General features: G+C 42.2%; 1 protein-coding gene across 1 annotated transcript in view; it reads left to right on the top strand.

The window, feature by feature from the left end:
- Positions 1–14,553, top strand: part of MACROH2A2 (macroH2A.2 histone) — a 34,508-nt gene that overhangs the window by 10,381 nt on the left and 9,574 nt on the right. The window contains exons 2-6 of the mRNA XM_007454563.1: positions 1,066–1,172; positions 2,446–2,643; positions 3,935–4,045; positions 5,472–5,596; positions 14,544–14,553. The exon at positions 14,544–14,553 is cut by the window's right edge and continues 76 nt beyond it. Coding sequence (XP_007454625.1) covers positions 1,066–1,172; positions 2,446–2,643; positions 3,935–4,045; positions 5,472–5,596; positions 14,544–14,553 — 551 coding nt within the window. The remainder of the gene's footprint in view (positions 1–1,065; positions 1,173–2,445; positions 2,644–3,934; positions 4,046–5,471; positions 5,597–14,543) is intronic.

Here is a 14,553-nt window from a genome sequence, read left to right as displayed (position 1 = left end):
AGGGAAAGAACTCTCTCTAGGGGAAGAATTTTTCTTTAAAGGCTCATTCATGTTCTTGAAAGCAGACAAATTTGATTTAGCAGGGCATCCTTCCAAAATTGAGAAAGAAAGAAAAAATAAAGGAGGAAGGGGAAAGCATTCAGGGGTATAAACCAATTCTATAGTTTTGTTTTGTTTCTTTGACTCAAAAACTGATAGTATGCGAAATAGAATTCACTTTTCAGGTTAAGTGGTACCTCACCCCTTAGTGTAAATCAGTTCTTCCTATCCACTTTCCTTTAGGACGAGAGGGACAAGGGGCATCAAGTGAAGTGGAAAAGGAGATTCTGAAAGGGGTCTCAGCTCTCCTCAGAGACGGCTGCACACTGAAAGAAACTCGGCTTCAATGTTAGGGTTCTGTTTTGGTCAAGATTAACTTCTGCCGACAGTGGCTTAAACAAGAGAGTTTCTTTTTCTCTCATACAAAAGACGTCTATAGAAGACAGTCCAGGTTGGTAAGGAGGCTCCACAGTCATAAGAGATTCTGGTTCTTATCTTATTGCCCTATCATCCACAACTTCTTACCCTTGGTCAAAGATGGCTGCTCACTTCCAGCCATCATGTCCCCAGTCTGCCAGTAAAAAGGGAAGAAAGGCACTGTCCCTTCATTAATGGATACTTCCCAGAAGTACCATACAACACAACTGCTTGCTTTTCATCGGCCAGAACTTAAGTCACACTATCACACCTAACAAAAAGGGTGGTTGGGAAATACTGTCTTCATTCCTGTGATTTGGGGCTCTGCAAAAAATCAGAGGTCCATCTACTAAGGAAGAGGGAGGAGAATTAATGTCAAGGGACAACTAGAAGCCTTTGCCCACAGGATCGTATATCAGGTCTTGCTAAAATATCTTACTTGTCTGTGACCTGAGTTCTTTTCTGTTTTCTGGATTTCTTTCCAGGCCCAGACATAAAAATCACAAATAAATAAAAGTGATCTAACTCCAAGGCCATTTCCAAAGGAACGCTTTGGAAAGCTCAGACCCCATTCTATGATTGCCTATTAACCCTCCCTTGAAATTTCAGCGGAAATTCTAGAATTGGCTGGGAATGCAGCGAGGGACAACAAGAAGGCCCGGATAGCCCCAAGACACATCCTGCTGGCAGTTGCCAATGACGAGGAACTCAATCAGGTACGTCTGAAGCGTTGACACCAGCCACGGAATGGGTTTGCCAAACGTGCTACCGCATGTGGACCTGGCTGGCTAGAAATGCTTCCTGCTACAGTACCCAGTCACATTTACACTAAAAGAGTCAGATCATATGCGAGAAGAACAAATTCTGCTAGCCATGTTATTTAGATTCAAAATAAAATTGTCTCTGGAATAGATCCCATTATATATTCTGAGACCTGCCAGAATTTCTTTTCCTCTTTGAAAGCGAGCTCTGTGTGTTGCCGAGGGAAGTGCAGTGCACATATGTTATTCTCTGTACAGTTTCTTCCCCCAAACTTTGTTGACGATTTATTCTGATGAGGGCAGAAGCGTCCTTTTTCATATATCAAAACTAACGCTTTATATTTTAGAGCTGACTCCAAAATCGAGTGAATTCCCACCCCCATGCCCCCTGCCAAAGATGTGCAAGGTAGCAGGTAAATAGTATGAGAATTTTAATTGATGTGTACTTTATAATGTTAACTGTCTGTGGTTAAGAATCAGTTCTTATTTCCAATCCAACATGGACTGATAATTTCCAAAAATACAATAAAAAATAATTACTAGAAAAATTAAAAAACAAACTACCAGCTACAATTTTTTGTTACTAGATCCAATAGGTCTACAAAAACTCTGTCAACTTACTAGACTCTTCCTCATGATTTCTGTACTCTCTTTGTCACAGACAGGTAACTAATAGCTTGTGGACCAGCCTCGGTTGCAGACCACATTTGGAGTAGCGCTACTATAGAATGTGCAGAATGTATTAGTGTGGTAGTTCATGTTGATTAGTTAAAGTAAACACATATCAGTTGGGAGGTGTGTGGTCAAACATATTTTACTGATGGAATGCATGATCAAAGGAGCGGGGCCTGTTGTTAACTGGGTCTAGCCCTTGCATTAACCTTTGAACCTCATTTTGTCAAGCTGTGCTCCCACGTCTGAAGCTCTTTATCCTCGGTTATGTCTGGAATCTCCAAGCTCTGGGCAACATCCCTGATTTCAACCTCTATACGCTTTCATTTTGCTTTGCTTGTTTTGCTTTCTGTACAAGATCTCGGGATGCCTTGTCACCTACAGAGAAAAGCCCTACCCGTGAGGCAGGGACAACCAGTTATATCGTGTATTATGCAGCTTCTTTGGAAAGCAGAGACCAGATTTAACACTTGTTTTGCCAACAGTTAGAACCGTATTAAATCCAGAACCAATGAGCTCTTTGCTGTCTGAGCTCACGCCTTCCCTCTCTCTTCAGCTGCTAAAAGGAGTGACCATCGCCAGCGGAGGCGTCCTGCCCAGAATTCACCCTGAACTGCTGGCCAAAAAACGAGGGACGAAAGGCAAGTCAGAAACGATCCTCTCCCCTCCCCCAGAGAAAAGAGGAAGGAAAGCCACGTCGGGCAAGAAGGGGGGCAAGAAATCGAAGGCTGCCAAACCACGGACGTCCAAAAAGGTGAGCCCAGTGGCGTCTGTGAGCTCAGGACTCTCACAGAACGGGAGTTGTTGAAACATCCAAAGAGAAGGGCGTGGCCAGCATCCCCGAAGGACTGGGGACCCGCCTCAGCTTGGTGCTGGGAGAAAATGATAGGAATGTGTGTGAAAAAGAATAAAGGGCGTTTGAGACGAGCTTAGATCATCATGCAGGGTCTACTAGAGTTTTCCAAACCCCACATATGGGTGATTTTCATGTTTCCAGATCCCCTCCACTGACCTCACCAAGATCTCAAGTGAGAGAGCTGATCTGGAACTCTACTTTCCACCTCTCCCCATGTGACATACTGACACACCTTTAGCTTCCCACAGAGAGTCGCCTGAGTTCAGCCAGCGGCATTTCAGGTGTTTTGGATAAGTAGCTATAGCTCAGAGGTACCATTTGTGGAGTAATACTTTCATATGCTGCCCAGTAAGGCAACTGCTAGCCACGTGTGGCTATTTAAATTTAAATTACTGAAAATGAAATCAAATTCAGTTCCTTGGTTGCACCAGCCACATTTCACGTGCTCAACAGCGCGGAGCAGCACAAAGATAGAACGTGTCCACGAGGGAATGAAGTTCTGTTGGACAGCGCTGCTTTGGGGGTTGTCAACTTTTCATTCCCCAGACCTCCATGATGGCAAAAAAGATGGTATAAGAGTTCATTTCTTGGGCTTCCCTGGTGGCGCAGTGGTTGAGAGTCCGCCTGCCAATGCAGGAGACACGGGTTCGTGCCCCGGTCCAGGAAGATCCCACGTGCCGCGGAGTGGCTGGGCCCGTGAGCCATAGCCGCTGAGCCTGCACGTCCGGAGCCTGTGCTCCGCAACGGGAGAGGCCACAGCAGTGAGAGGCCCGCGTACCGCAAAACAACAACAACAACAACAAAAAAAAACCAGTTCATTTCTCAGCCACTGTGCCCCAGGGGAATCCTGGAAAGAAGGGAAGTTGAGCAGTGCGCTATGAATGACCCCACTTGGCTTATTATCAGAAGCTGTAGGCGTTGAAAAGAACAAGAATAAAATACGTGCGTCCAGGTTTGAGCAAAGCCTATGGGTACATGCGAACCCCTTAATACACTTGATTTGTGCAGAGTATCCTTTTGTTTTCCCCATATTGCTGTCCCTTGCTTCCCTCTGTTGAAAACAACAGAACCTAACAGATGACCACTTCCGTTCATATCCAACTTGGTGGTAACCATGGGAAAGACTTCAAAGCCACTTTGGGCTTTTTCTGGATTATTTCTGATCTGTCCTTCTGATTTCTACCAACAGTCCAAACCAAAGGACAGCGATAAAGAAGGAACTTCAAATTCCACCTCTGAAGATGGGCCCGGGGATGGATTCACCATCCTGTCTTCTAAAAGCCTTGTTCTGGGGCAGAAGGTAATAAAGAGAATTGTAATGTGCTGTCATAAAACACTATTGCATTTTTATAACCTACCGTTTACAAGCAATGAAGCCTCCTTCATCCCTTCCTTCCCTAATATGACTTTCACTCTGGTCTTGAATTATTCATTTTTAAACTAAAGAGCTATGGCAATGTCTGCATTGTGAGGATAAACAAGCTCTTTAGTGCTGAGAATTGTTCATGCTGACACTGGTCAGCCAGAGGTACCCAGAGTGGATCTTTCTGGTCTCCATGCCCCAGATATCTCTTGCTCACTTCTTTAGCTATAGCTAAAAAAATCCATAGCTAACTTTCTCAACCAGGCTTTGGGAGGCCTGCCTGCTTTACATGGTGTGATGTAATTTATCAAAGAAGGAAAATAGAAAGATATGTTCCCTGAATATCCCTGGTGTTAGAAATGAATTATTTGCTAATAATTCAGTCTGCTTGCCTTTCTAGGCTGCAGAAAGAAAACAAACAGTGTTATACATTTGAAAAGTCTTCAACAGCACAACAGCAGCCCAGCCAGACATGCAAATAATTCATTCCCATAAGCATAACAGACAATTTATCTACCAAGTCAACTGGGGCTGCAATATGATACCCGCGGAAACAGTCAGTTAATCATATCGGGTAGCGAATGTTTGCAGCCTGACAGTAGTACGAACCTCTGTTGAAGCAATTGGGAAGAGCATGTTTTGAGAAGAGCATAAACGTGGCGGGTTCCTAATTCATCACTGATGAAAGCAGGGAAGCAAAGAGGTGGAATTTATGTCCACTCCAGGGGCTATCTGTGGTTACGTGATGATTCGCTTTCTCTCCCTTATCTAGGGGAGCAAGAAGTTCTAGCTCACATGGGGAGACAATGGAAAATGGCTTCCATTCTGCTCAGCTCTGGGCACATGGGACAGCATTTCACAAGCATAGCCCCAAGAGGGTGGTCCCAAAAGTCAAGGCGGCCAGACGTAGAGGTCAGAATCCCAGAGCCCCTCACTTCTCTCCAGCAAAGTGGTTGGCTTTACATCCCTGCCTCCACAGGTCTGTGCTGCTCTGGAGAGAATGCAGGGAACCGAGTAGCTTCTTGCAGGAGCTACTCAGAGAATTACGATATCGAACACCAAGGCCACCTGGATGGGAAATGAAGGCATAAGCTATAGAGAAAAGAAAAGGAGGGGAGGTCCCGGTCCTGCCCCCAAAAGGCGAGGCAGATTTGCTGCTAGCCTCAGGGTGAACATCAAATCCACTGAGCTCCAAAGAGCCTGTTGAAAACCACACACCTTGGAAACGTCAGATGGTCGCTCCACACACAGCCCTTTCTGTTGACACAAGCAATTGAGAGAATGAACAGATGTGAGTAAAACATGTAGATTTTCCACAGGCCTTGATCTCGCCCACACTGTGCATCTTCTCTTCCCAATGCAGCTGTCCTTGACCCAGAGTGACATCAGCCATATTGGCTCCATGAGAGTGGAGGGCATCGTCCACCCAACCACAGCTGAAATTGACCTCAAGGAAGATATAGGTAAGGTTCTGAGATTTCGGGAGAGGTGCCATAGAATAGCTACGGTTCTGGCAAGTTCTCGTGAAGTCGGTCACTGTCAGCTGGATAGCCCCTGCTTGGCAGACCCTGTCAGTCAAGCTCTGCCTTCGTGTGTAATTGAACAGCATTACTAGAGAAAAGCTAATTTTGTTTTAGGTCTGCAGATATTTTTGAAATTTTTATTGAAGTATTATACAAAAACAGATCATTAATGCACAGCTTGATGAATTTTTCTCCAAGCGAACAAAACTGGGACCAGCACCTTGATCATGAAACAGAACCTTACCAGCACCCCACAAGGCCTCTCATCCCTCGTCCCGGTCACCATTCTCTCCGAGGGTAACCACTATCCTGTCTTCTATTTTTTTAATTTTTGGCTGCGCCTCGAGGCATGTGGGATCTTAGTTCCCTGACCAGGGATTGAACCCGTGCCCCCTGCAGTGGAAGCACCGAGTCTTAACCACTGGACCACCAGGGAAGTCCCCACCACTATCCTGTCTTCTAACAGCATAGAGGGGTGTCATCTGTTTCTGATTTTATATAAATGAAATCATGCAGTATGTCTCCTTTTGTGTCTGTCTCCTTTTGCTTAACTTTGTGAAATCAACCCATGTTGTTGAGTGTGGTTGTAGTTCATTTTCTTTACTGTACAGTATTCCACTGTAGGAATATAACACAGTTTGTTGAGCCATTGTACCATTGATGGCACTGGGGCAGTTTCCAATTTGGGCTATAATGAGTGGTGTTACTCTAAATATTGTTGTACATGTTTTGGGTAAACCTCTACATATATTTTAAGCTGAAATACTGAGAACACCATTGGTAAAAAGGATATGGACATCTGGAAAAAGTTAGGTGGTCTGTAAGGCTATACACTGAGTTCTTTCACCAGTGGATTGCCACCTGTCCCACGAGTGGTGGAGGGATCTGTTACTAGGCTAGGAGGAGGAACCTGGAGGCTAAACTTCCAGGCCCTAGAAATAATAAGACCATTTAGTCACCATCTCACTGATTTTTACAAGACAGAAATGGGCAAAGAAAGGGTTTTGTCCCTGGAATACAGGGCTTGCTTCTGAGGTAGGTGATTTGGGGCCAATGCTAGTAGCTCAGCCCTGGATGGTAGCTGCCAGGCTCACCTGTGTTTCCCCCTTGGCATCAGAGGCCACTTGCTTTGCTGAAAAGGAAATAAGATAGCACCAGGGCGGGGAACAAAAACAAAAGACAAACAAACAAACAAAACACAGTATTACAGAGAAAGAGGAGTTCTCTGGCACACAAACAGATGGTGAAAATTCTTCTACTCTTCAAACCCAGCCCAGGCCCTGCCAACTGCCCTCAACTCCCTCTGTGTGGAAAGACTCCCCCTTGTGCCCTTAATCTTGAGCTCTGTTTTGAAGTGTGTTCTAGCTTCTCTCAAACAAAACAAGTTTATCTTTTTAAGTTTTACCTTCTTTATCATTTCTATAGTATTTGCATTTTTATATCAGGAAAACTATAAAGATATTTCTATTTTTTAAAGGGTGGGTGATGGTAGGATAGGAAAAAGACTGGTATTGAAGTAAAAACTTGAGGTCAGATCCCAGCCTCAGTGGAGGTTCTGGAGCCAGTGTGGGTCTATGCCCTGGATTTAACTGTGTGACTACAGGCAGTTTTCTTAACCTCTCTGAGCCTCAGTTTCCTCACGTGTGAGGATAACAATAGTACGTGTCTCACAGAGGTGTTATGAAGATTAAATAAGACAATACGAAGAGGGAGCTTAGCACAGTGCCGGGCTCATAGGCATTTGATGAATGATAGTCTCCTTCATGATTGTAGAGTTGTTAGAAGGGGTCCCTCCCATCATGATTCCGTTCTCCACTACTGTCGCCCAAACCAATCTCCCCATGCAGATAAGGCCCTGATTTATTTTTTTTAAGACATAAGTTATTACAGAAAAGTTCAAGCCTACACAAAAACAGCAGAAGAGTGTAATGAAACCCTACACACCCCATTGCAATCATCATCTACCCATGACCAAGTTCGTTTCAGCTCTACCCCCGCCCACATTCCCCCCACACATATTACTTTACCTGTGAATATTTCAGAATGACAAGGGCTATTTTTTTTTACAACATACCATTGTCACAAGACCACTATCACAACTAAAAAAAATTAAATTAATATCTTCAAATATCCAGTGTTCAAATTCCAACTGCATCATAAATGTCAATTATTTTAAATTTGTTTATTTGATTCAGGCTCCAATAAGTTCACACGTTACAGTTGGTTGATAAGTGGCTTATAACCCATTGGATCCCCCTTTGTCTCTCTCTTTTTTTCTTAGCAATTTATTTGTTGAGGAAGCTGAGCCGTTTGTCCTGTAGGGTTTCCCACAGTCTGGATTTTGTTGATTCCATCCTCCTAGTGTCATTAAACATGTTTCTTCTCTGCTTTTCTTATAAGTTGGTAGTTGGATCCAGAGGCTTAATTAGATTCAGGTTCAAAAACCTTTAGCAAGACTACTTGGGCAGTGATGGAACATTCTCCCATCAGGAGGAGCCCTGCTCCCTCACGATGCTCCTTCTCTAGTTCTGTCCATTCGTTAGGGGTCGCAAAGGGGAGATATTCTAATCCTCGATATTCTAATTCCTTTTTCAATTCTTCACTGGAGGCTTCCACACAGGGGAAGTCCCCTCATCAACTCTACAGGCTACTTTATTCCTAAATGTCTTCAAGGAAGAGGGTGGGCTCACCTTGATTTTTACATGGTCCCATTTGACCTCTGAAAGCAGAGCACAGCAGCCTAGACCTGTCTCCCCTGCTTCTCACAGTGAACTTGGCTACCAGCTTCAGCTACTTGGCCTTTTCCAGGCTTCTGTGACCCAGCAGATGGAAACTGGCCAGGGGTCTGAGGGGCAGAAAGGAGACTTAGAGGCACTTGCCATAGCCTGCGATCACCATAACCAAATTGTGTCATTGAAACCCAAGCACATTAATGGAGAAACCCCTCCACCCTGGCCTCAGTGGAGAGTGATTGCTGGAATCAATATTTTTTTTTAATATTTATTTATTTATTTATTTGGCTGCACCAGGTCTTAGTTGTGGCATGTGGGATCTAGTTCCCTGACCAGGGATCGAACCCAGGCCCCCTGCATTGGGAGCGTGGAGTCTTAACCACTGGACCACCAGGGAAGTCCCTGGAATCAATATTTTTCCTAAGTGATCTGCACATTGTACTGTGCCCCTCCAAATATACTTGATTGTCTGAGTGTGGAGTGGGGAAGCTCCCTCACTCAGCCTCTAGGGAAGCCTCTGAACTGAATAATAATAATAACAATAATCATCATCATCATCTGAATAATTATAACAGCTAATAATAATAACCACAAAGAGAGAGAGCGAGCTGAGACTTGCCCCAGACATCCAGTTCACCAAATTCATTTGAAGATGAAAATGCATGAGGGGAAATACCTCATCTCCCACCCAAGAGCAGCAGTCATCCTGGTCTGGACAAGACACCCACATGTCATCTCAGGGACATGAGGATCCCCTGGTGCACATAAGTGGGGCTCCTGCTGCACTGGAGGTGGAGTCCTGCCATCTCCTGGGGGTTCCACTTGGCCTCTCTATAAGCACAACCCTGAAATATGGCATAGAGAATTGTCCTACCATCAAAAACTCGAGGGATTTCCCAGCAGAAATGTCCTTAGAGATTAGCCTTGCAAAGCTCTGCATTTTCCACTGGAAACCAAGGCCCAAGTTGGGGGAACAACATTCCAGGCTGCCCCGGGTCTGTGTCTGTCCTTTGGCCCCAGGGACTTACAACGCATAGGTGGTGGTGAGATGGGAACAGGACCCCAGAGCTCTCCACTCAGAGGTTCCTGCTAAGCCATCTGTCACCTGGGGCCTGCTCCCCACCCCCCAGCAACAAGGTGGTGGCTGCATCCCCAAGGGTGGCTCTGGGACCCGGCTTAGGAGCTGGTGACAAAAGGCAGGCTGCAGGGTCTGTGAGATTCCCCCCCCGCCCAGTGTGGAATGCTGCCATCAAATCAAGACACTGAATTTAATCAGTACTACACGGGTACCGAACCCAGAGATCAGAACACCGGAGCCTCAATATTTTGAAAACATCACTTCAGGGTTCGTGTCATGAGACTGCCTTATGGCCAAATCACCCCCTAAAAGGGTCCTTTGACAAGTTTCCATGGAGTATGTTAATTGCCAACAATGTAACTAGCACAGCTGACGGACTTTGATAGTACTCACAATGGTATAACTCCTTCTCCCATTTTATGCCTCTCCTTATGCTTTTTCTTATGCTTCCTTTTTGCTTTCAAGAGGGATCCATCTTTTATATCTCCAGTATCATTTTCCTCTTCAGTAGAGACTTCTAATTCTAAATTAAATATCAAGTTAAGAAATACAGACATAAGTTAAGGAAAATGAAAATCTTATTTATCTAACCCTAACCTTAAAGTTATAAATACCTTTGCTTTCTTTGCAAACTTTTTTTTTTTTTTTTTTTGGCCGTGCTGTGCGGCTTGTAGGATCTTAGTTCCCCGACCTGGGATTGAACCCAGGCCCTGGCAGTGAAAGCGCCAAGTCCTAACAACCGGACTGCCAGGGAATTCCCTCTTTGCAAACTTCTGAAGCTTCTTTTTTACTGTTGTCTTTTTGGGTCATTTTTTTCTAAATAGATCTTTATTGGAGTATAATTGCTTCACAATACTGTGTTAGTTTCTGTTGCACAACAAAGCGAATCAGCCATATGCATACATATATCCCCATATTGCCCTCCCTCTTAAGCCTCCCTCCCATCCTCCCTATCCCACCCCTCTAGGTCATCGCAAAGCACAGAGCTGATCTCCCTGTGCTATGCTGCTGCTTCCCACCAGCCAACTATTTTACATTCAGTAGTGTATGTATGTTGATGCTACTCTCACTTCTACCCAGCTTCCCCCTCCCACCCCAAGTCCTCAAGTCCATTCTTTATGTCTACCTCTTTATTCCTGCCCTGCAACTAGGTTCATCAGTACCATTTTTTTTTTTTTAAGATTCCATATATATGCATTAGCATACAGTATTTGTTTTTCTCTTTCTGACTTACTTCACTCTGTATGACAGACTCTAGGTCCATTCACCTCACTACAAATAACTCAATTTTGTTTCCTTTTGTGGCTCAGTAATATTCCATTGTATATATGTGCCACATCTTCTTTATCCATTCTTCTGTCGATGGACATTTAGGTTGCTTCCATGTCCTGGCTATTGTAAATAGTGCTGCAATGAACATTGTGGTACATGACTCTTTTTCAATTATGGTTTTCTCAGGGTATATGCCCAGTAGTGAGATTGCTGGGTCATACGGTAGTTCTATTTTTAGTTTTTTAAGGAACCTCCATACTGTTCTCCATAGTGGCTGTATCAATTTACATTCCCACCAACAGTGCAGGAGGGTTCCCTTTTCACCACACCCTTTCCACCACACCCTTTCCAGCATTTATTGTTTCTAGATTTTCTGATAATGGCCATTCTGACCGGCGTGAGGTGATACCTCATTGTGGTTTTGATTTGCATTTCTCTAATAATTAGTGACGTTGAGCATCTTTTCACATGCCTCTTGGCCATTTGTATGTCCTCCTTGGTGAAATGTCTATTTAGGTCTTCCACCCATTTTTTAACTGGATTATTTGTTTTTTTGATATTGAGCTCCATGAGCTGTTTATATATTTTGGAGATTAATCCTTTGTTGTTTCATTTGCAAATATTTTCTCCCATTCTGAGGGTTGTCCTTTTGTCTTGCTTATGGTTTCCTTTGCTGTGCAAAAGCTTTTAAGTTTAATTAAGTCCCATTTGTTTATTTTTGTTTTTATTTCCATTACTCTAGGGGCTGGGTCAAAAAAGATCTTGCTGTGGTTTATGTCAAAGAGTGTTTTTCTTATGTTTTTCTCTAAGAATTTTATAGTGTCTGGTATTACATTTAAATCTTTAATCCATTTGGAGTTTATTTTTGTGATGTTAGGTAGTGTTCTAATTTCATTCTTTTACATGTAGCTGTCCAGTTTTCCCAACACCACTTATTGAAGAGGCTGTCTTTTCTTCATTGTATGTCCTTGCCTCTTTTGTCATAAATTAGGTGCCCATACATGCATGAGTTTATCTCTGGGCATTCTATCCTGTACCATTGATCTCTATTTCTGTTTTTGTGCCAGTACCATATTGTCTTGATTACTGTAGCTTTGTGGTATAGCTTGAAGTTGGGGAGCCTGATTCCTCCAACTCTGTTTTTCTTTCTCAAGATTGCTTTGGCTATTCGGGGTCTTTTGTGTTTCCATAAGAATTGTAAAATTTTTTGTTCTGATTCTGTGAAGAATGCATTGGTAATTTGATAGGGATTGCCTTGAATCTGTAGATTGCTTTGGGTAGTATAGTCATTTTCACAATGTTGATTCTTCCAATCCAAGAACATGGTATATTTCTCCATCTGTTTATGTCATCTTTGATTTCTTTCATCAGTGTTTTACAGTTTTCTTAGTACAAGTCTTTTGCCTCCTTATGCAGGTTTATTCCTAGGTATTTTATTCTTTTTGTTGCAATGGTAAATGTGAGTGTTTCCTTAATTTCTCTTTCTGATTTTTCATTGGTGGTGTATAGGAATGCCAGAGATTTCTGTGCATTAATTTTGTATCCTGCAACCTTACCAAATTCCTTGATTAGTTCTAGTAGTTTTCTGGTGTCATCTTTAGGATTCTCTATGTATAGTATCATGTCATCGGCAAACAGTGACAGCTTTACTTCTTCTTTTCCAATTTGGATTCCTTTTATTTCTTTTTCTTCTCTGATTGCCGTGGCTAGGACTTCCAGACTATGTTGAATAAGAGTGGTGAGAGTGGACATCCTTGTCTTGTTCCTGAACTTAGTGGAAAAGCTTTCAGTTTTTCACCCCTGAGTATGATGCTTGCTGTTGGGTTTGTCATATACATTTATATGTTGAGTTAGGTTCCCTCTATGCCCATTTTCTGGAAAGTTTTTATCATAAGTGGGTGTTGAATTTTGTCAAAAGCTTTTTCTGCATCTATTGAGATGATCATATGGTTTTTATTCCTTAATCTGTTATTGTGGTGTATCACATTGATTGATTTGCATATATTGAAGAATCCTTGCATCCCTGGGATAAATCCCATTTGACCATGGGGTATGATCCTTTTAATGTGCTGTTGGAGTCTGTTTGCTAGTATTTTGTTCAGGATTTTTGCATCTATGTTCATCAGTGATATTGGTCTATAATTTTCTTTTTTTGTGATATTTTCTTCTGGTTTTGGTATAAGGGTGATGGTGGCTTTGTAGAATGAATTTGGGAGTGTTTCTCCCTCTGAAATTTTTTGGTAGAGTGTGAGAAGGATCAGTGTTAGCTCTTCTCTAAATGTTTGAAAGAATTCGCTTGTGAAGCCATCTGGTCCTGGACTTTTGTTTGTTGGAAGATTTTTAATTACGGTTTCAATTTCGTTACTTGTGATAGGTCTGTTTATATTTTCTAATTCTTCCTGGTTCAGTCTTGGAAAATTGTACCTTTCCAAGAATTTGTCCATTTCTTCATGGTTGTCCATTTTATTGGTATCTAGTTGTTTGTAGTAGTCTCTTATAATCCTTTGTATTTCTGCAGTGTCAGTTGTGATCTCTCCTTTTTCATTTCTAAATTTATTGATTTGTGTCCCCTCCCTTTTATTCTTGATGAGTCTGGCTAAGTGTTTATCAATTTTGTTTATCTTCTCAAAGAACCAGCTTTTAGTTTTATTGATCTTTGCTATTGTTTTCTTCGTTTCTATCTGATTTATTACTGCTCTGACCTTTATGATTTCTTTCCTTCTACTGACTTTGGGTTTTCTTTGTTCTTCTTTCTCTAGTTGCTTTAGGTGTAGGGTTAGACTGTTTATTTGAGATTTTTCTTGTTGCTTGAGGTGAGATTGAATGGCTATAAACTTCCCTTTTAGAACTGCTTTTGCTGCGTCCCGTAGGTTTTGGGTTGTCACGCTTTCGTTGTCATTTGTTTCTATGTATTTTGTTATTTTTTCTTTGATTTCTTCAGTGATCTCTTGGTTATTTAGTAGTGCACTGTTTAGCCTCCATGTATTTGTGTTTTTTACAGTTTTTTTCCTGTAATTGATTTCCAGTCTCATAGCATTGTGGTCAGAAAAGATGCTTGATACGATTTCAATTTTCTTAAATTTTCCAAGGCTTGATTTGTGACCCAAGATGTGATCTATCCTGGAGAATGTTCCATGTGCACTTGAGAAGACAGTGTATTCTGCCACTTTTGGGTGGAATGTTCTATAAATATCAATTAAATCTATCTGGTCTGTTGTGTCATTTAAAGCTTGTGTTTCTTTATTTATTTTCTGTTTGGATGCTCTGTACATTGGTATAAGTGGGGTGTTAAGGTCCCCTACTATTACTGTGTTACTGTTGATTTCTCCTTTCATGGTTGTTAGCATTTGCCTTATGTATTGAGCTGCTCCTATGTTAGGTGCATAAACATTTATAATTGTTATGTCTTCTCCTTGGATTGATCGTTTGATCATTATGTAGTGTCCCTCCTTATCTCTTGTGACAGTCTTTATTTTAAAGTCTATTTTATCTGATACTAGTATTGCTAGTATCAGATACTAGCCATATCAATCCAGCTGTGATTAACATTTTGGGGAAGTAACTCCTATGATACATTAGAAGCAATATAAAATAAGATAAAAGATTAAATAATTCTTTAAAACAAAGGAGTTTGCTAAAATCTAAGTCCCACTGGACAGAAGCCCAGGGACCCCTGTCACCAGTGACCACTGGCAAACAGGATTTCAATTGCAAAGTTTGATTCCTACTTTCTAAGCAATTTTTTTAAGACCTAGTAAAACTCTGTCAGTGTAATTAATGACTGAAAAGTGCAACCACAATGGATTTCCATTGTTTCCTTCACAGGTAAGGCCTTGGAAA

Source organism: Lipotes vexillifer, unplaced genomic scaffold (genome assembly GCF_000442215.2).
Source record: "Lipotes vexillifer unplaced genomic scaffold, Lipotes_vexillifer_v1.1 scaffold708, whole genome shotgun sequence".
Lineage (NCBI taxonomy): Eukaryota > Metazoa > Chordata > Mammalia > Artiodactyla > Lipotidae > Lipotes > Lipotes vexillifer.
This window is presented reverse-complemented; position numbering and strand designations above follow the sequence as displayed.